Source organism: Cottoperca gobio, chromosome 3 (genome assembly GCF_900634415.1).
Source record: "Cottoperca gobio chromosome 3, fCotGob3.1, whole genome shotgun sequence".
NCBI lineage: Eukaryota > Metazoa > Chordata > Actinopteri > Perciformes > Bovichtidae > Cottoperca > Cottoperca gobio.
This window is the reverse complement of record NC_041357.1, coordinates 3,116,452-3,137,890: the sequence shown is the minus strand read 5'-3', so window position 1 is coordinate 3,137,890 and position 21,439 is coordinate 3,116,452. Positions and strand designations below refer to the sequence as shown.

Sequence of the window (21,439 nt, the reverse complement as noted above, 5' to 3'; positions counted from 1 at the left end):
ATTTGTTTGTTTGTTTGTTTGTTTATTTGTGTGTGTGTGTGTGTGTGTGTGTGTGTGTGTGTGTGTGTGTGTGTGTGTGTGTGTGTGTGTGTGTGTGTGTGTACCTGGCTAGTGATGTCTGAGGGCATAGGCGAGGGGGGCTTGGAGTAGATGTTTGCATCCTGGGACACGAAGCCAGAATCGTGGGAGGAGACGCTGCTGAGGCGGTGGGCCGCAATGCCACCTGGTGGCGGAGGCTGATGCGGCAGGGTGCTGCGATAGCGATAGGAGGAGGAGGAGGAGGATGAGGTGGGTGAGTGGGGCTGGGAGCCTCCACCCCCTCCACCAAAACTACCATTACCGCCTCCCCCTGATGAACGGGAGGCACTACTGTGGGCGCTGTTGACACTGCTGCAGGGGGGTGGAGGGAGGGAAAGGTGCAGAGGAGCAGGGGAAGGGTAGAGTGATGGAAGGGTGAGGAGTGTGACGGGAAGGTTTGAGGAAGGGGATTGTTGCCATTGTGGAGTAAGGACAGTATTTAAGGGGAGAGAGCGGGATTACAGGGATGTGTGAAAGTGGTGGTTTGATTTAGGAAGAGGAAGTTTTTATAAGATATGAGGAGGTTGGTTATTGGGAAGATGTTAAATTGATGATTGGAGGATTAAGTGATTGGTTTAGGTGATGGGTGGAGTTCAGGAGTAGTTTACAGCAAGTTGTTGGTTTAGCAGGTTAGTGATCACCCGCGATGAGATGACGCATTAAAGTCATACACCAGTCACAGTTAAAAAGCAGAGACCCCGGAAAAGAAGGGAAACCAGGTAACCAAAGAAACCAAGAGAAAGAGGGCAAGTCACACAAGTGTACACAACAAGACACACAAATACAAGACAGACAAGTGGAGAAAGACACGAGTACAGTCAGAGAATTATGGTTATGATAAGGGAAAAGGGAAAAGCGGGGAGAGAAAAGGGGTGGAGGGGAAGGAAGGGGTAGACAGAGAGTGTGTAAACTTATGAGGATCCATGGCACACATGCATACACACACACTCAACACTGCAGGCAAAAGGCTGTGAACTTGCATGCTTTAGAGCTTCGCCTGCGAGTACATTCATACACTGACAGAGACTGGTTCACACGTATACACCAAGTGATGTTTTTCAGACAAAGAAATAGAGAAATACATTGTTTAGTTTAAAGTATTCTTCTTGTGGTATTCATTTTGTTAATCAAAGATTCTGCAGTTGAGAATTGTATGCACTTACACCTGAAGAAAGCAAAGATTGTGCATATGCTGATGATAAGTACTATTTATGCCAAAATTCAATATCCTTTGTCATCTTTTGTTCAGAATGTTTCTCTGTCTGAAGGCTGTGGTTGATTTATCTGTAGATTCCACAAGAGCGAAGATAACTGGACAAACATAATGATGGACTGACACGTAGACAGAAGGACTGACAGTCACAGTGAAACATAAACATCAGTGAAGGCTCCTCTTTCTTCATCACAGTAAAAAAACACTAGCGAGCAGGCATGAGGTAATGTCTGTGTGTACATGTGTTTATTTGTGTGTGAGTACCTGCACATGCTGCTCTTGCGGGAGCAGGAGCTGCTTGGGGATGAAGGAGGTGTCTGATAGGACCAGCTGTAATCTGACCCCTTCAGATCTTTAATCACCTGAGACACAGTATCTTATTAGTTTCTTCCTTTTCTGTGTTCTGCATGTTGTGGGAGTGTGTGTATGTGTGTGTTTGTGTGTGTGTGTTTGTTTGTGTGTTATACCTGTTCACTAGCTGGGGGCAGTTTGTGAGGATCAGTTGTCAGCACAGTGAGGTCATCAATGATGGCCTGGAGGTGTGTGATCTCTCCCAGCATGGCGATCTCTCCGTTCTATAAAAGAAGATTGACACATGGGCTGTGTCCTTTGTCTTTTCCTTACCACTGTTCCTTGATTCTGATGGGCAATGTCATGAGGGTCAAGAAAAGATGTGAAGGACAATTCATAAGGATTTAGGAAAAGACATAATCTGACTGCACTTATACTAGGCTACAGATGTCTTTTTTAAAGCTACTTTTTTGATGACACATAGAAAATGAGAACAGTGACAAACTCAATGCTGTACAATTCAAGTAAGGATTCCTGTCCAAAACAGAATCACACATCCTAAGAAGGATGTTTTCGATGTATCCACAGTGTACAATTAAACAGTGACGGTGGATGTTATTGATGGCCAAGTGGTGCGTCTCTTTAAATGTTGCTTCAAGGAATTGTGGGATGGCATTATCTCCTTTCCTTGGGTAGAGAATGGTCCTGTGTATCCTATGCTAAAGGAGATATAAAAGGAAATACTAAGGCCCTGTTCCTTAGCATTTAGAGAATCCAGCAGCTCTCATCATGGCTGCCACTTAGATACTAGGAAACAATAAGCAAAAAAAAAATATTGGAGCACATTTCCTGCTGACCTCCCTGTACTCCAATCAGATTTTTAAAAGTTCTCAACACATCAGATGTGTGCAGTGGCATGTCAGGTGACATATGTCTAGAACTCTTTTAGCACATGTCAGACATGGCAACAAAGTGAATGCTGTTCTATAATCAATATTATTTTTCCAGATTTCTCAACATATGTCTTTTAGTATCGTTTTAATAATACTTGGACTGTCACTTATTGAACGCTACATATTTTTTATACATCAACAATATGTTTCTTCTGGTTTACTGTGACAGCTACACCAAACAAGACTTCAAGGTACAGCAGCTGGGATGTGTCAGTCAAGAGAGTGAATCTTAATTAAAAAGACAAAATTACATCAAAATGATTTTGCAACATCAGAAAAAAGGACAGCGGTGTTGTGTTCATCTGTATAGAAAACAATAGGACTTCAGTTTATTATTGTTTAATACATGTGAGATTGTTTCCCGATATAATACATAATAACTGGACCCAGTCCATCAATTTCATTAATTAAGTCATTTTCACAAAAGTTGGCATAAACTAAAAATAAAAGACATATTGTGAAATAATATTGTGATATGAATTTCAGTCATATTGCTTAGCCCTATAAACAGTCTTCTGCGTCATACCTTATGTTTAATGAAAAATAATAATTAACATATTTCAGGAAACTTTGATGCATCATAATTTAATGTATCATGATGTTTTTGGCCACAATAATCTAAGTGTGAAAATGTGATACTGTCACATCCCTTGTTACCATGGGAGACTAACACACACCTAATTGCAGTATGTTGCCTCCTAGTGGAAACCGAGTGCAGTGATAGTGCCACTTTTTTTGTTTTGGGATCACATAACCAACAGGTACTTTGAGCAAGGCACACAACCCGAAGACTATGATCACACCGTGCAGCAGGTCACAATGATCTTGCCCCCCCCCCCTCCGTCTACCTGTCTCCCCATCTTTCCCTTCTCCCATCCCGTCACTTACCACAACAGGCTGAAGGAAGCCGATGAATGTGCAGAAGCGACCCCTCTCCTCCACCAGGGCCCGGCGCACCGCCTGCTTCTCTGTCTCCTCCATCAACAGACACAGGTCAGTCACATCCTGCATGGCACTGTCCAGCTGAGGCTGCAGGTCCACTCGTCCTGGGGTCCGGAGGAAAACAAATATTATATAGAAGAGAGAGAAACAAGCAGCTCAGGGAGAAGATGATGGTAGACAAGTATGAAGAAAAGAAGAGATGCTTTCACCAGAGAACGTGGATGAAAAGGAAGTAGGAGGTGGAGATAGTGCAAGTGAAAGAGATAAAAAAGTGTGTGTCAAAAAAACAACATACACACGATGTGGGATATCTCTCCACCACTAGCATAAGAAAGTCAGACTGAGTGGGACAAAGGAAGCAGCAACACCTTGTTTGATGTGTTGGCTCTGTACGTGTTTGAACTGTTATGTGGAATCTGTACATATCTAATCATTCGTTAAGCTGAGGTATTAACAACATGTTGTAATATTGGCTATTTCTCTGCTGTGTTATCAGAAACTCAACAGATTTGATCATGTTTAGCAATTTTGGAGGCAGTTCATATGAAATGTAGGGATTTGCTTGAGGTCAGGCTTTGATCATGCAATAAATATATATATATACGTATATATATGTAGTATTATTATTATTATTATTATTATTATTATTATTATTATTATTATTATTTTGCCATTGGGGGCAGCAGAAAGCAGCTGTGTACACAACATACAGACATCTTTAGTTGTGTTATGGTGAACTTGATAGCAAACAGTTGCTTATAGACTGTAGACGGTATAAAAGAAGTGGATTAACCATGGTGACGTCACCCATTGGTTTGTGGACTACACTTTTGAAATCTTGATTTTTGAAACAAAATGTGCTATCTTGGTTATTTGTGTAGTCACTCTCTTTTAGCTTTGTTTTGGTCTCCACCAACTAGAAAAGGTTCCATTTTGCTCACCAGCTAACTTTGTCTGTCTGCTGTGGTGCTGCACAAATAGCTTACAGTGGGTTTTTAGAGCTTTTTCACTGAACACAGCCTGACAGCAGTGCGAGTAAACCGTAGTAAACCAAATCAGTAAAGTTGCCAGTTTGATAATTCTCCATAGGCTCGTCTCTATGTGTGCAATTGTCCTGTAATGGCAGCACAGAGCTAAAACACAAATAAAATGCACCTGTCTTACTTTTTGTCATCAAGCTATTGCTGTGCAATTACAGAAAATAGTCTAGTTTTAAGGCAGAAAGACAAGTGGGGTGTAGAAATCTCAATCCTATCTACTGAAAAAAACATTGAATGCAATGAATGAAAAGCAAGACATGAAATATTTTCTGTAGTGTGACATCATGCAAAACAGTCAGAGTCAGAGTTGTCTGCAGTAATGGAGATAGAAGGAGAGACGTGACATGAGAGAAGGGGCAGCATGAAAGTCTGCGGTGTGACTACAAAGATAATAGTAGCAGCTACAGAAGTCATGCAGGAGTCAAAGAAGAAGAAGTTAAAATACATCATGTATTATCGGGGGTGAAACTGCACATCTCCAACATGTCAAACAACTATAAAACTATAGAAGCTGAACTCTTATCTGTCACCAGGAAACAAAGCCAGAACTAAAGCTTCTTTAGTAACTGGAAAATCATGGTGGCTGGTTTCATATATTTTTCAATGAAGAAAGAATGATCAGATACATTTTTTTTATTACATGAACTCCCCTTATGTGAATTTCAGTGCATTAAATGGAACTAAGGGGGCCCGAAAGCTCCTGGTTTAACATACAGCAAGTAGTTTGTGTTGAAATTATTTGTTAATATGGTATGAACCACAAAAGCACATTTTAACCCTTGTTAGTTATAACTCCCAAACATGCCTTCAGTACATAGTATTCATATGTTCCTGTCTCTATACTCAATTATTGGTTCCTTTTAGTTTGTTTCACACTTTCTGTGCTTTCTGTCTGCATATGTGTTATTACTTGATCTTGAGGTCCGGGATAGAAGCCCTGTGATCAAATGCAGATTTAAGTCTTTTGTTAATTTGGTTTCTATTATGCTTATGTGGTACAATTCACCAAATTAATGTTTAATCAAGTTACCACAGAGTAATAACTGATTGATTTTTGCAGGCTTGATCCAGCCCTGATTACAAGGCTCTATCTGTAGCACTGAAGTCAACTTTCATGACTTCCAATATTGTAAAACTATTCCTCTATATACAGATAAACCTTTCCTCTTGTATCACAAATGTAGTGTTCAATACAAATGCTGCACACAATACATTGAGCTGGGTTTCAGCCTCCACTACACACATGCTTGTCTGGTTATCTGCAGGATTGTGAATGTGAGTTAAAAAGAAGTGATGAGGCAGATCTGTAGCGAGCGATAGGCTGTTACTTACCCTGGATCTCTATTACAGGGGGACAAATACCGCAGGGAGGGAGAGACAGCGAGGCGGTAGCAGTGAGAAGGGGAGACCGCAAAAAGGAAGCAAAATAAGGAAAGAGAAAAGGGAGACAGAGAGAGGAAGGGGGGAGAGAGCAGACATAGCAGAACTTATTGTTAAGGTTAGTACAAGGAAGCCATCACAAGACAGCCACAGTGCCGCAGGTTAGAGCAAAATAACTGTTTCAACTAAAAACTAAATCCAGAAATAATAATTCCACCAAGCATCAGTACTGACAGGGCTAAACGCTTGCAAACATAACAGCAAGGGACACTGTTTCACTGTTTACCAAATGTTGTATTATTGAATGTGTTTCTACTGTTAATAATGTTGTTATTTAATTGAATGTATGATTTTATCATCATTTTATTTATTACTAATGTTTCATAAAACAATACCAGTTCCAAGCATGTACTCAGAGTTACAGTCAGAGAGTTCTCTTTAACAAAAGACGAAAGAATATATATATATAAAAAAGTGTCATTTGTAAATGTATTCATCTGGCAACTGGATGGAAGCTGCTCCACAAAGATTATTATTGTGTGCTGCTTCACTGAGTTCAGTATTTTTAGACAAGAGAAAACATACAATACTACCAATCGCCACTAGATGGCAATATAAACCTACAATTCTTGTGACCTGTGCTGTGTAAAGTCTATGGTTCTTGACCTCAGTGAAGGACTTCATTTTCTTTTTGTGTGTGTGTTGGCACTGAATAGAATCACTGTATTTTGAATGTATTTTGTGTTGATTTTATCACGCATCCAAATCAGATAAAAACCATAACTCAACATTTAAACCAGTGTTGGCCCAGGGAATATTGTTGTTGGTATTGATGTGCTATTCACTGGCAGTACTAGCAACAGTGACGAGATCATAGAAATAACAGAGGTAAAAATAAACTCAATGTCCACGGCCAAAGCACATGAGCTACACAGAAACTCCATTGATACTATATAATTGATGTTGTCTTTGTAACCTTGCGAAACACTATTTGACCTCTACAATGTGACATTCTGTCTGTTCTGTCAAATGTGAGAGGAGCCTGAACTCGACTGCAGACTGTTACCTTTACGAGCCTTCTTCTGCAGTTTCATGGTGTCGGATGACTTCTTCTTGATCTCGTGGCGGGACCTCTTATACTCTTGAAACGGGACGAACAGAGATGCTTTAGTAACAGGAAAGTAAAGCCCTCTGTGTCAACTCATATTATCTTGCTTTTCCAATATTAACTTGAACAGAAACACTTACAGAAGCTATGAAACCAAGAGCTGCCTGATAAAGACTTTGGTTGGTGGTCTGATCCTTATTGATTACAGCATTGAACAATATCTTTTGATCAGTAAGATTTACATAAAAGCATACAAAACTGTCAGAAACTGTGAAAAGAGCAATTTTCGAGGCTTCTTCATGTTCTGCGTCGTAATGTTATAGCACAAGATGCCACATAGTCACCCCCTGTTTCTATTTAGAGCTGCAATGAGTCGTCCTATCGATTAGTCGATTGACAGAAAAAAAATCGGCAACTATTTTGATCGATAAATATCAGAAAATGCTTTCCTTTTTTCAACCTCTCAAACATGAGATTTCTTGCTTTCTTCGATTTTATATAATTTCAGACTGAATATCTTTGGGTGTTGGACTGAAAACACTTGACGTATACTCACCTTGGACTTTGAGAAACTGAGATGGATATTTTTCACTGTTTTCTCACAATTTATAGAGCTAACCATTAAATGCTTGGAAGTGCATGGTTCTGGGACTGATAAGCCTTCAAACGAGGTATTAATCTAACTGCTTAATGTCTTTTTGGTTTGAACAGGTAAAGGCCCTGTCACACTTATCCGTATGGCAGAAACGTATGCTGGCATATATGAACATTTGTCAGAGTCCAAATACGTCCAACTTTTCATCGGATCGGATTGGAAAAGTGAACGTATACAGATATTCATACCTAACCTATTGATAGAGTATCACTTACCTATACAAAATGTATCAGACGAGTGCTCAACAAATGCATAACATATACAAAAATATGGTGTATACAAAATATCAGCAATACGCTGGTGTACGTTGATATAAGGTAAGGCATAAGTAGTATTCGTTAAGAGCTCACTGTGTTACGCTGGGGTGCATTGTTGAACGCTGAGGCCGTGAAAATGTTTTGAGCATGTTCAAAATTACCGGACGTACCCAACGTGTGCTTCATAAGTTATGCAGACATTACACATAAGTTACGTTACGTCAGACATACGTGAATACGGAATACGTACGTAAATACTTACCTACGTAAATACAGTATGTGTATACTTACTTACGTAAATACAGTACTTTTTGATCTGGCCCTCGAGGTAATTCATAAACACACGCAAAAATATCTATGAAAAAAAAAAATCTAGATCGCATTAGACGGGCGATTGACTGTTTTTCCTGGCCATGGAAAAACAGTCCATGATCCATACAATCAGTGAACGCAGCTTGGCGGCCAATGTGCCTAGTTTGTGCGGACTCGCTTGCGGTGAAACACGAAACATGTCAAACTGCACGAGCTGAAAGGACGAGTGTTTGGATAAAGTTAACGCTATTCGGCGGAGTTTGGCCCAACAAGCAGCTCTCTCCAGAGCAGAACATACAAACATGGAAAGATAGAGAGGTAGACCACCACACCAAGAACAGACTGTTCCACCACTGCCATTTACAATACTCACTTTTTATAATTTGTGCAATTATCACTGCCATTTACAATACTCACTTTATTTTCTATCAACCATTTGGTACTTATATTATTTTTTATTCTATTTAATTATTGTGTACTGCCTTTTTACTTCATATGTTATTTTGCTGTGACAAGATAAATGTCCCCGTTGTGGGACTAATAAAGGATTTCTGATTTCTGATAAAACAGAAAGATACATGGATAAAAAAGTTGCTTTTTTGCACAGCATAAAAGAAAGGTGAAATGAATGGGCTGTGTCTTAAAAAAAAATTGCAGAGGTTATGAATTCAATAATTAGTATGGCCCTTAACATGAAAAAGGTTCCCCACCCCTGCGTTAGAGGTACGTTAGATATAGGCTACGTCGGCTGACGGTGAAACCTACAGCCAACTTATTGATAACGAGTGGATAACCTAATTGTAACCTATGTTAAGCTTATCCCTGACGACAGAGTAACTTATTAAACGTGTTTCTACAGTACAGCTAGCGTTCAGCTACCATTTTGGTAGCTTATTGGGGTTTGAATATAGTATATAGGGTCCCTATGAGTAGCTCATCCTCACCTCTTTACAGCACGTCTTGATGAATACATCAACCCATCATCAGAGAGCATGGAGGATGCTGAGAGGCTGCGACAACAGTACATTCTAGCCGTTCTCCAGCATCAGCATGACGTAAACCAAACGTTGGCCAGACGCTCTGATACGTTTTGTATAAGTAAGTGATACGCTATCAATAGGTTAGACTATACGTATAGATCATTTGTTATGTATTCGTTATGTATACGTCAGCTACAACACATCTCATTTTCATATACGCCGGCATGTTTCTGCCATACAGAACTGTGTGACAGGGCCGTATGTCTGGCGTGTTCGGCGTATTGTCTGCGTCCTTCGAACGATCACAACTTACCCTTAATTTATATCATCGTATTGTAGATATTTTGTATGTGCCGGCAGACGTTTCTGTCATACGGAAATGTGTGACAGGGCCTTTACAGAACATGATGCAAAGACTTTTTAAGAGTTTAGTTGAGTGATTGTTTCGGATAATTGACAATTAAGGGATCTACTTTACTGCAATGTTAACGAAAGTGAAAATAAATGTATGTATGCGCCCGTAATTCAGATCTGCTCCAAAAACATTTCCTTGGCCCATGGTACATGCTTCCAACAAGCAACAAGCAGCACCTCACTTTAAAAGCTCCTCCAGTAGGGAGGATGTGGGGTTAGAACTTAGTAACGCAATAGTTTCATAAATTAGCATCATAACCTGTGATGTGTGCTACCTTTGGCATGGTCTTTATCCAGCTGGTTGGCTGTCTTCTTCCAATCCTCAATCTTGTCCTGGAGAGGAGTGATCAGACTCTCCATCAGAACACTGTGGGAGAGATTTAAGAGATTGGTACAAACATGACAGAGACAGTTTAGACACAACGCCAGTAACTGCTGCTTTGTTTCTATCAAAGTCAATCCTAAAACAAATAATTTCACTGCGTGTTATCAAGAAAAGAAGTTATACTTTCCACATCGCAAGTATACGAAAGTCCGATATAGTCCGCGTGACTTACATTTCTTCAGAGGCTCTATGCGTGTTCTCTGTGCAGACGACCGCGTACTGCCAATTTATTGTGACCACATGGAAAGCACGTATCCACGCCACTGCGCTACGATCTACTACACGTCCTTGGTGTTAGCAGCAGTATAAGCAAAACTTTAGTGTAAACAGTCGTTATCCCAATATTCCAACCACCACTCCCCACTGAAAATTAGAAGTTTCTGAAATGAGATCCTTACACACATTTCCCTCCATGTGTCATTCCACTTTGTAATTTTAATATCTGGAACACTGCCCCCCCCCCCCCCCCCTTCTCCACACATGCATACATATGTGACACAAATTATAGTAAATATGGGTTTATTGTAACATGTGAACATATACACAGACAGACAATAGATTTTAGATTGACTCAGTCTTCAAAAGGAACCCCTGTCATTACCATGGTCATAGATCATTATCATCATTATCATCACCATCAATGCAATAGCTTGTGCTGTGGAAAAGTCATTAGAGAGTATGGAGAATGTAGGAACTGCTCTTGGTGAGGTTTCCAGAGTGGTATGTGTTGTATGCCAATGGTTGTATTCATTTACAGTCATTTTAATATGTACAGACAGAACAATGTTCCTAATGGAATTCATACAACTAACAAGAAAACCTCAATGAGCATTGGTCCCATCATAACACTAAAAACAAGGTCAGCTTTAGATGAAAACATATATGCGGTTTGACTTCTGAAAAACCTTGATGGGCTACAGTGTAAGGTCATCAAAAAAAGGAAAGGAAGCAAAGGAAGAAGGTCAACAAGGACAGACACAGTGAGAAGCAAAGACATGTATCTTACTTGGTGAACTGGCGAAGTTTGGCCTCGATGCTGCGATGCCTCATGCACATCCTGGTCAGAGCTGAACCGATATCTCTGGTTGCCCCTAGGAACACAAAGCAGCCAGGTTCATATGATGAAACACACACACACAGATACACAGACAGATGCTACCAAAGAGTCTCATTGCACATTTACCACCAAGTCCCAATGTCATTCCATAGAAACCACACAAAGCTATGATCAATATTTACATTACAGCTATTAGTGTGCCGTGTAAAGTAAATGCTGGTAAAAACATTGTATTCTTTAAACAGATGAACAACTACTAATCTTTTGTATCCTTTTACATTCAGCCAGTATTTACACAAGACCCTGATCTGCCTCCTAGATACTACACACACTCCCTGCTTCGTCCAAATAAAGTAGTGTCTTGTGAGTGTGTTAGTGTGAGACCAACCGCTCAGGGACCAAGTTCCGTGAGTGGCTAACCTGCAACTGTAAACACCAGTCTATTTTAAGGCAGAGCAGGTACATGTGGAAAAAGCTGACCCCGAAGTTAAAGTCAGTTAAACTGACGGCAGACACCGCTAACTTCCAAAGAAGGTGCTCAGAGCTGCCGCCGCCGCTGTACAGGTGGAAAGCCAACAAGAAAGACGTGATTACAGCTTCACTCTCATGCTACGTACTTAAAGACTTTCCAGCAGAGGTTTGGCTTAAATGTACACACTGGAAAATTCTGATTAAACAGCAGGCAAATGGGATTTCCTCGAGAGACACTGTTTATCATAAGGGCTTAGACAGGCTTACACAGTAAAATGCAGGGAGTGTAGAGGGAGGTTGTTATTCTAAAATGTTATGCACCAGATTAATATTTTCATCCAAAACTGAAAGTCAATTCAGTCAACAATTTCCGAATGAATATGAAAGCTAAAACATGTACACTAGTACAACATTGTTAAGGAAACTAATCAAGCAACTCTGTTTAAAAAAACAACTTTATATACACTTTAGTTACAACTGACAATATTCACATTTTTAAAATGCAAACAAAGTTATTGAATTGTGAAATTTGTTTACAAAACTGTAATTTCACCACATAAAACATGCACACAGAAGATTTCTACGCTAGTAACATTCTAGCAATTAGCAACGTCAGATAAACGGTCGGTCCACCATTTTGGCACTGACTAAACTATTGGATGGACTGCCATTACATTTTGAATAGACATCCCTTGTCACCATAGATGCTACGATAGGGTTATTTTATTTCATAGGAGTACACTGACACCTTAAAGATTGCCATACGGTTTGATACAGATATTTATAGTCACCACAGGAGTAATTGTTAGAACTCCGGTGACTCAAATGATGTTGTTCATGTCGAAATACTTACTAAATACTAAACATAATGACATTACCATCATTCCCAGCTTTATCCTACTTTGTGTTTAGTTCTAATGAGCAAATAAACAATTAGCAAAAAAGAATGCTAACATACTAAGATGGGGAACATGGTGAATATCAACTGCTAAACATAGCATGCTAGCAATGTCATTGTGATCATGTTGGCATGCTGAGGTTAGCATTTAGCTCAAAGCACAGAAGTGGTAAAGGTGTAAGAAGGGATGTAGTGGCATGTCAACACACCTCAACCATCGTGCATGTCAACAGAAAATTTAAACAACCGTTTTTTGTTTTAGTCATTTGTAATGCAATACGAGTGTGCAGCATGAAAACAAACAAATAAAACATGTGCGACAGTTTAAGCCAAGTGGGAGAAGCAGCAACAGAAACAGCCATAGGAAGAAAAAAAGGAAAAAAAAGGAAAGATTATTGTCATACGTATGTGTTTTGGTGTGTGTGTGTGTGTGTGTGTGTGTGTGTGTGTGTGTGTGTGTGTGTGTGTGTGTGTGTGTGTGTGTGTGTGTGTGTGTGTTGAAAATGGGGACACAGTAATAACCAAAGAATGATAGAAAGTGAAATATGTAAAAGAAGAGAAAAAAAACAAAACAAATAAACAAATAACATAACTGCAATGCTCTTGGAGGGCACCTCTGGTTGGGTTTTAAGGACAAAGAGGTGCCAGGGTAGATCTGCGGGTCAGGTCAGGACAGCTGGGTCAGGGCAGAATGTTATGTTCATATTCATTATTTAGCTTGTTTTATCCCCTCCATGAAAATGTTTATCTTTTTTTAGCTTGCATTGTTTTTACTTTTACAATAATTCCACTTGACAACTATGATGTAGCCAGGGTAAGGGATTATGGGCTATGGCTTAAACTATGGTTGAGATTTGGGAAAGATCAGGTTACAGTTTCTAAAAAAACTAATTTTAGTTTACTGCATGTAATTAGACAGGCCAATCCACTACCACCACCTCTACCTCTAATTAATGTATAATTAACTGTTTATTTTTTTGTTTTTGTCATACAAGGATAGAACCAAACCTGCTTTTTATTGCACATTAAAACATTAACTAATATTAGGCCTTAATGTAATTACAAGGTAGTTCAGGATGACAGTTCGTATGCAGTGTGTTGGATAAAATGTGCATAATCTCCTCCTACATTAGATTTTGTAAAATTTAGCTCTATTGTGAGATTTCTTCTAGTTCTAATTTATAAATGAGTGGCCCTGTGCTGCCGTGCTCTGCACCTAGAGCCTTGCTCCTGAGCACATAAAGCACAAACAATCAAAACAATTATAAGGCACATACTCACATGTTACCACATACCCATAGACTCACAAATGCCAAACCACACACACACACACACACACACACACACACTCACACTTACACTGCGTGTTGTTCACTTCGAGAGAGAAGTGCTCCATTCATAATTAACAAATTCCTCCTTCACGCCCCCTGTTCTACCCAGCAACCATTCATTAAAGCAGCGCACCCCTCCCCCAAACACACACATCAAAAAACACACATACACACACACACACACACACACACACTCACACGTTCACACTTCGAGTTTACACTATGCATGCCGATCAGTTGTACAACTGAAGCAGTAATTTGGACTGTGTGCTGACACTGGAATCTAATCCCAAATCAATCAGCGGATCTTGAAACTGACGCAGGGAGAGAGTGAAGCCAAGTCACATAACTGGTGAGGAGAGAGTGTGTGATTCTTTATATTGAAGAAAAGGAATATTAGGAAACAAATGAGAAAGGAAGAGATGAGAGAGAGAGCAAGAAGACGAGAAGGGTTGCCTTGCACATTTTAATGAGCTCAATGCTGGCAAGAGAAACATGGGACTGGAGTTACAGCCATGTGTGTGTGTGTGTGTGTGTGTGTGTGTGTGTGTGTGTGTGTGTGTGTGTGTGTGTGTGTGTTTGATCTCTACATTTAGGATGGTCCTCTTCCTGTTTGTCTGTAATTACAATGCCTCTCAGATTCCATAGGAGATCAACAACTTGATAAGCATTAAACACACACTTCTCACATCTGGAATACAGCTACTGTTCATGTTTATATGTGTGTAAATCAGTGTTCAATCATCATCTGATTTATTTGAATGAAATAAGCCAGGAAAATCCCCCCCCAAAAAAGGAAAAAAAAACCCAGAGTGAACACTGGGGTCAGAAACCAGCACAGAGCCGAGAGGCCGCCAAATCAAACAAATATGAAATTCCAGTGCACTTTAAAACTGCAACACCATTTGCTGTGTTATCATCATAAAAAATGGGTTGTATTCAAAAGCGTGTGCAGTGTAGTATACTCGCAAAGAAAAAAAAACATTCTTTCTCTATCTGTGTATTCATTAATCCTCAGAGCTGCTATGATCAAGTATAACAAGTTGTAGTCGTGGAACTCTGCGATACATTTTTGCAGATCTTCAAAACAAAATAATGCATCTTCTTTTAGCTAAAATATTGTAACAGTTATTACTTTAAGCTGCACTCATCAATATTTTCTCATTAACAATGGATCAAATAATAATACATTGAATGTATATAGCTCTTTTCAAGATACAGAAATTATTATGATTATATGCAATGTGAAAGTGGTCACAGATGATGAACACACAGAGAATATTCACCAACAGTGCTGTTTCCTCAGCTCTCCTGAGCATGTATGCATCTTTCAGCTCATTGTTTTAATATTGGGCATGCAACCTTTTTTTTTGTTGTCATCATAACTCAAAAGTTCTGAAAAACCCAGCACAACACCAAACAGCGGACAGACAAAATGAGCAAAGGTGCCAACAAATCTGCTTTATCAACTTATGGGTAATACAAGCAATAATATCTCAGTGTTGTGTTTGCAGTTCTTTCTTTCCTAAATGAATGCAGGTTTACCTAAAATAATATACAATATATTACTTTAGAAGGCAATAATCTGGATTCATAGATGACTATGTTTGTACAGGTAAACTGATTCAAGGGTTCTCTGAACTCTAAAATGTATCTAAAATAAAAACATGAATCATCAGTGTATGTGCATTTTATTTAGTAAGCATTTTATTTGGTACCCCATATAAAGCAAAGACATTGCAGAAATACACAATGTCCTAAAACCTTTCATTTAAAACAGCTTCCCTATTCAGTCTGTTTCTAGTAAGAAAATAATATGGAAGTCAAGTTCAAAGAAAAAAGGGCTATGGGATTATATTTTTGGTTATTACAGGTTTTTTTCACTTAATAAAGTGTACAAGTGTTCTGAGATCAACCCCCAACCCCCCTTTCTGTCTGTTTGTGTCCACCCTTCAGAGAGGAGGGACTCCCTCCTGGGAAATATGACTTTACTCTTTTTCCTTCCTCTTCTTCCTTCCTCTTCCCCTCACTCGCTCTCCCTTTCCTTCTTTTGATCTGCTTCCTGGCTGCAAAGCTCCCACTGAAAATATATGTGTCTATGTATGTGTTTGTGAGAGTGAACCACCACAACAAGGTACTGAATACAACTCTTGTGCTGTAGTTTCACATATGTAGTGTAATTTCTGATTGCGTATCATCTCTACATGATACTCATACCATTGTAAAACATGTGGGAATGTATCAATTGTTCTATATGCAGCAAATAGGCTACTTTTTGTCCTCTGAGTAAGTTTAGCATCAAACCCAGAGAAGTGCCATCTGGAATATCAATAATACTGGTGCAGAGAGGGGAGTAGGTTTCCATATATAACACACCTGCAGAGTGAAATAATTTAGGAAGCCATATTGTATCTCAAAATATACCTCTGGTTAAAATCCTAAACATATTTTATCATGTTTAGTCCAGGCAAAGTGTTGGTCTGCCGAGTGAATGGCAAAGTAACTATTCTTCCAAGTCACCTAGCAACTAACTTAACTGACAGGTTTGTTACGGTTTCCATGACAGCACAGATCTTAGCCTGTTGCTAAAGTGAGAATCCAAATGTTTGTTGCTTAGGTCAAATTGTCTGCTGCTACGGAAATGAATGTCTAAACTTCACTGCAAGAGAGAGAAAGAGAGAGAGACAGAGAGAGACATAAAGAGAGAGAGAGAGAGAGAGAGAGAGAGAGAGAGAGAGAGAGAGAGAGAGAGAGAGAGAGAGAGAGAGGGAGAGAGAGAAGGACTGAGAGGGAATACCACGCACACACACACGCACACGCACACACACACACACACACGCACACACACAGTAACCTCACTGTGAAAACCGGAAGAGGGCTGAAAGAGTGGGAACATGAACAGATAAACCAACACACACTCTCACACACACACTGACACACACACACACACACACACACACACACACACACACACACACACACACACACAGTTATCGCTGTTGTATTATAGTACATGTACAATGACACTGCAAGCAAACATTCAACTGTGGATAAAAAAATAAGATATATAAATGAAAGAATCATAACCAATAGCAGTTTTGTTTTATCTTAAAAGTTATACGGTATTTGCAGAGGTTTTACCATGAAATAATCTTATAATACTCCCTTCAACATAGAAGCAGGACAGCAGCCACACCTTGGTAATATCCTTGAATGTACAGGTACTTTAAGATTTCAGTTACATTTACTAAAACAAACATATGCTGTTGCTTTCCCAGAGAATATCAACGAACCTCTTTAAACAGCCTGTTAAAAAAAGAGTGCAAATATATGAAACTGCTAAAATGAAACATGTTGATGTACTTTTTTTACAAGAAACGCACGGCGACAGTTTTAATGAGGTAGACTGGAGGAGAGAGTGGGAAGGGGAAGTCATTTTAAGCCACAACACTCCTCTCAGTAGAGGAGTCGGCTTCTTTTTCTTCAAGTATTTTACTCCAGTCTCACTGGAGGTCGAGCATTTCATCGAGGGGCGGTTGCTTTTAGTTAAAGCACGGTTAGACCTTTTTACAGCTGGTTTTATAAATGTGTAAGCTCCAACAATCGGTGCAGAGAGGAAGTTCTTTATACAAAAAAGTTAATGATGTTTTAAATGGCTGTGCTTTGGAGGATTTTTTATTCTTGGGAGGGGATTTTAACTGTACAGAAAATGCATCTTTAGATCGCAACCATGCATGCTCTGAGGCAGCTGGTCCACTCCCATAGTCTGGTGGATGTGTGAAGGAGGATGCACGCAGATGCTAGACAGTACACATGGTCCCACGTGAGAGAGAATAGGATTTCCTCAGCCAGGTTAGACCGTATTAATTGTTTTAAACATCATTTTAATATTTATAAAATGTGCAGCATTATCCCGGCTGGTTTTACAGATTGCTTTTATGTAATGTTTTTATTAGAAACGTTAAGCCAAAAAGTGCATATTGGCCTTTTAACTCAGTTTTAACTTTAAGGTTATTTATTTCTGGAGTGTTTTTAGACAGAGGAAGGGGGATTTTAGCAGTCTTAGGAAGTGGTGGGTACCATGGTAAGACTGAAATAAAAATGCTTTGCCAACAGCACAACCTCAATGTCACACAAGACATCACCAGATCTATTAAAGACCTGGAGGGTGATATAGTGGAACTAGAAAAAGTCAGTGAGTCCACAAGAGATCGAGGATATATTGAAATCCTCAAAGTCAAAAAACTGGCTTTAGCCAACCTGATAGACGTTAAAGTAAAGGGTGCACTGGTCCGGTCCCAGTTTCAAAACGCCGCCGAGATGGATGCTCCCTCTAGCTTCTTCTTCGGCCTGGAGAAAAAGAACGGACAGAAGAGAGTAATCCACTCACTCTCAGACACAGGGCAGGAAATAACGGAACCAAGCCAGATCAGAAGGTGAGCTGTGAGTTTTTATTCTTCGCTCTACTCCAGTGAGTATGAGGGAGATAAAACACTCCTCGGAGGGTTCTGTGGTGGACTACCTTAGGAGACCAACTCACAGCTCGAGGGGCCGTTGACTGTGCGGGAGCTGCAGGTCGCTTTAAAGGCATCGGCGGCCTCACAGTTTTGTTTTTTAAAGCCTTCTGGGACATCCTAGGAATATATATCCTGGATGTTTTTAATGAAAGCCTGGCCTCTGGTTCCATGTGGATGTCCTGCCGCAGAACAATAATAATGCTGCAAACCTGCCTACAACTGTGTTGTACAGTGAAGTTGAGAGTGTGCTGAAGTTCAATGGTAGTCTGTGTGCTCCTTTTAGAGTGTGTAGAGGCATCCGGCAGGGCTGTGCTCAGGGATGCTCTATGCCAGGGGTCTTCAACGTTTTTCAGGTCAAGGACCCCCAAACTGATGAAGAAATGGAGCAGGGACCCCCTACTATATATATATTGTATAAACTTGTGTTTTCTATTATACTGGGCCTAGTGCCATGTATAAACATAGCTACCCTGTTATTGTACATTCAATACTAAGCGATTCAATGAATACACAAGTTCATATATTCATGTTTTTATTTTAAACATGTGCAAGGTACAGGTGGCCACTGCCAGATAATGATCTGTATATTTTCGGGTTTTCTCTAGTTTGCGCTTACCCTTATCAGCTGCTACATCAGTAGTAGGTGCCGGCTCGCCACTGTTCACCGGTGGTTTCTGAGGTGGAGGGTATCTCACTTGTGCTTGGAGCTTTTTGGTCGAGTTACAAAATGATTCATTTCTCAAAAAATACAGGGTATCTTCTTTTCAATAATATTGCAGCATGTCCTTGTGTCCTTGTGTCTGGGATCTTAGTCAGCTGGGGATTGAATAGGCTCTCGGCCAATCATGGGGAACCTGAAAGAGCCAGCGTGTAACATGCGGCCTGGTGATTGGCACAGCTGCGGGGCTTGGTGTACAGGAGGCTCGGCGAGACAGGTCTAGGCTAATCTCGTGCTGTGAGTGAGCTGGTGTCCAGTTTGAGAACGTCTTCTGCCTCCATTTATCAGTTCACTACAATATGTTGGATTCATGTTAATGTGTATTTAAAGACATTTTAATTTGTGGGGTTAGAAATACAAATGTAAGAATTAAAATAAAATTGTTTAATCAACCAAAATTTTGGGACGCCCGTGCAGTACCTCCGCGGACCTCCTAGGGGTCACGGATCCACTGTTGAAGACCTCTTCTCTATGCGCTCTCCCTTGAACCTCTCCTCAGAAAAATACGCTCCAATTTACAAGGTTTGTTTTTACCTGGTTTTAGTAGCAGCATTGTTTTATTGGCATACACAGATAACATTATTGTTATTGTTAGAAGCCAGAGGGTTGCAGACATTTTAATCAATATTGTGAATAGTTTTAGTGTAGCGTCGGCAGCGAGAGTGAATTGGAAGAAAAGTGAGGCCCTCGCTGTTGGTGAGTGGCGTGGCGTTCTCCCACTTCTTCCCCAGAGCCTGGCCTGGAGAACGGATGGATTGTATTTATCCAGAGAGGAGGGGGGACAGGGCCTAGTCCACCTGGCCAGCCGAACAACTCTCTCTCTCTCTGTCACTCTCTGTCTCTCTCTGTCTCTCTCTGTCTGTCTATGTATGTCTGTCTCTGTCTGTATGTCTGTATGTCTGTATGTATCTCTCTCTCTCTGTATCTCTCTCTCTCTCTCTCTCTGTATCTGTCTCTCTGTCTCTGTCTCTGTCTCTGTCTCTGTCTCTCTCTCTCTCTCTCTCTCTCTCTCTCTCTCTCTCTCTCTCTCTCTCTCTCTCTCTCTCTCTCTGTCTCTCTTTGCCTGGGGCATCTGTGGCCTTCCCACCAGTGCATCTCCATGGCAACTATTATCTATAATCTTGCAGAGGGATTCGTCTGCCTCTCTTCATTTGCTGCACAATGAAAGCAAACATGCAACTGCAAAAGTGAATGGCAGTGATGACCAGACCCCCAAATATATCATGTGTATGCATGTTTGTGTGTTTGTAGTGTGTTTAGTCCTTTTTGTATGTCTCACCAGGTGATGGGGGAATAAGTCATGTCAAAAATAGTCATGTTTTCTAAGTTAGATATACTGGGACAACTCACAATTAGATGGACACAAACACACACGCTATCCTCATTACCCAAACGTTGAGCTTATTATATAACATAACCACAAACCAGGAGGGGACCATTTGTGGTAATGAAATACACCCACACAATCATATTTTTGATGCATATATTTATGTTAACATTAAGCAGCAACCTCCTGTGCTGAAAAGTGAAGCCAATGGGCAGGTAATGTACCTTAAACTTGCACTCTTTGGTTAGTAGGGAGCGATTCCACTGGTTGCAAAAAGTGTATGAGAAAATGACCCTACTTCTCTCTTGATTTATTACCTTAGTAAACATTTTCATGGTCTCAATCATTAGTTTCAAGTAGTCTTCTTTAATATAACATGATGTTCATTTAGTAAATAGATGATAAAACAGGCTATGCTATAGGGCGTGGCTGACTTGTGATTGACAGCTCTGGTTGCTCTCCATGTTTCGTCATAAAGCTGCTCTGTGCTGGCTGTTCCGTTGTTTTCCTATGGATATAGTGGTGCCGCCCAACTAGGTGGAAGCGCTACCCTTGGCGTTGCACTCAAAATTGCCACAGAGCGCTGCGCTAAAAGTTCAAATTATTTCAACTTTGACCTTGATTGCAGCTGACCTTTAAAAGCGCAACCAATTAGAGAACAGCTGTATGAAGCGGCACAGGCTAGCAGGGGAGGTAACCATGGAAGCAAAACTAACTAGCTGTCTTCACCGCAAGGCTCTGGGCCTGACCTAGCGGTGAGCGCAGAACACATTTCCTATTAAGTAAAGGCAGTTTAAGGCATGATCCAAATGTGACGACGGCCAATGACTGCAAAGACACAGTACTTTATGCATGGAGTTAGTATAGCAACCATTCAGTATATAAGATACAGATTCAGTTACAGTTTTGTATGAGTGATGCATGTAATGAGGGATTAACCTATTATAGTTTTATATTATACCAGAGAGAAATGTTGTATTTTCAGGGAGGCACCTGTATATTTGTTTAAACTTTTAAAAACATATGTACTTGGCTTGGGAGCTAAAAGGCAGCTATTTCAAGTCCAGCACATTAATGCATAGATTGTGTACGTTTTCATCAAACTTGGTGGA

General features: G+C 40.2%; 1 protein-coding gene across 6 annotated transcripts in view; it reads right to left on the bottom strand.

Annotated features, from left to right (window-relative positions):
- Nucleotides 1-21,439, bottom strand: part of mtss1lb (MTSS I-BAR domain containing 2b) — an 82,680-nt gene that overhangs the window by 16,680 nt on the left and 44,561 nt on the right. For 2 of the 6 annotated variants that reach the window (XM_029455707.1, XM_029455750.1), the window contains exons 4-11: nucleotides 11,015-11,099; nucleotides 9,899-9,990; nucleotides 6,964-7,038; nucleotides 5,850-5,858; nucleotides 3,424-3,581; nucleotides 1,759-1,866; nucleotides 1,556-1,653; nucleotides 105-390 (exon numbers count right to left, since the gene is read on the bottom strand). In XM_029455707.1, the coding sequence (XP_029311567.1) occupies nucleotides 105-390; nucleotides 1,556-1,653; nucleotides 1,759-1,866; nucleotides 3,424-3,581; nucleotides 5,850-5,858; nucleotides 6,964-7,038; nucleotides 9,899-9,990; nucleotides 11,015-11,099 (911 nt within the window). The remainder of the gene's footprint in view (nucleotides 1-104; nucleotides 391-1,555; nucleotides 1,654-1,758; nucleotides 1,867-3,423; nucleotides 3,582-5,849; nucleotides 5,859-6,963; nucleotides 7,039-9,898; nucleotides 9,991-11,014; nucleotides 11,100-21,439) is intronic. The other 4 variants (XM_029455732.1, XM_029455722.1, XM_029455716.1 and 1 more) reach the window with 4 other exon arrangements.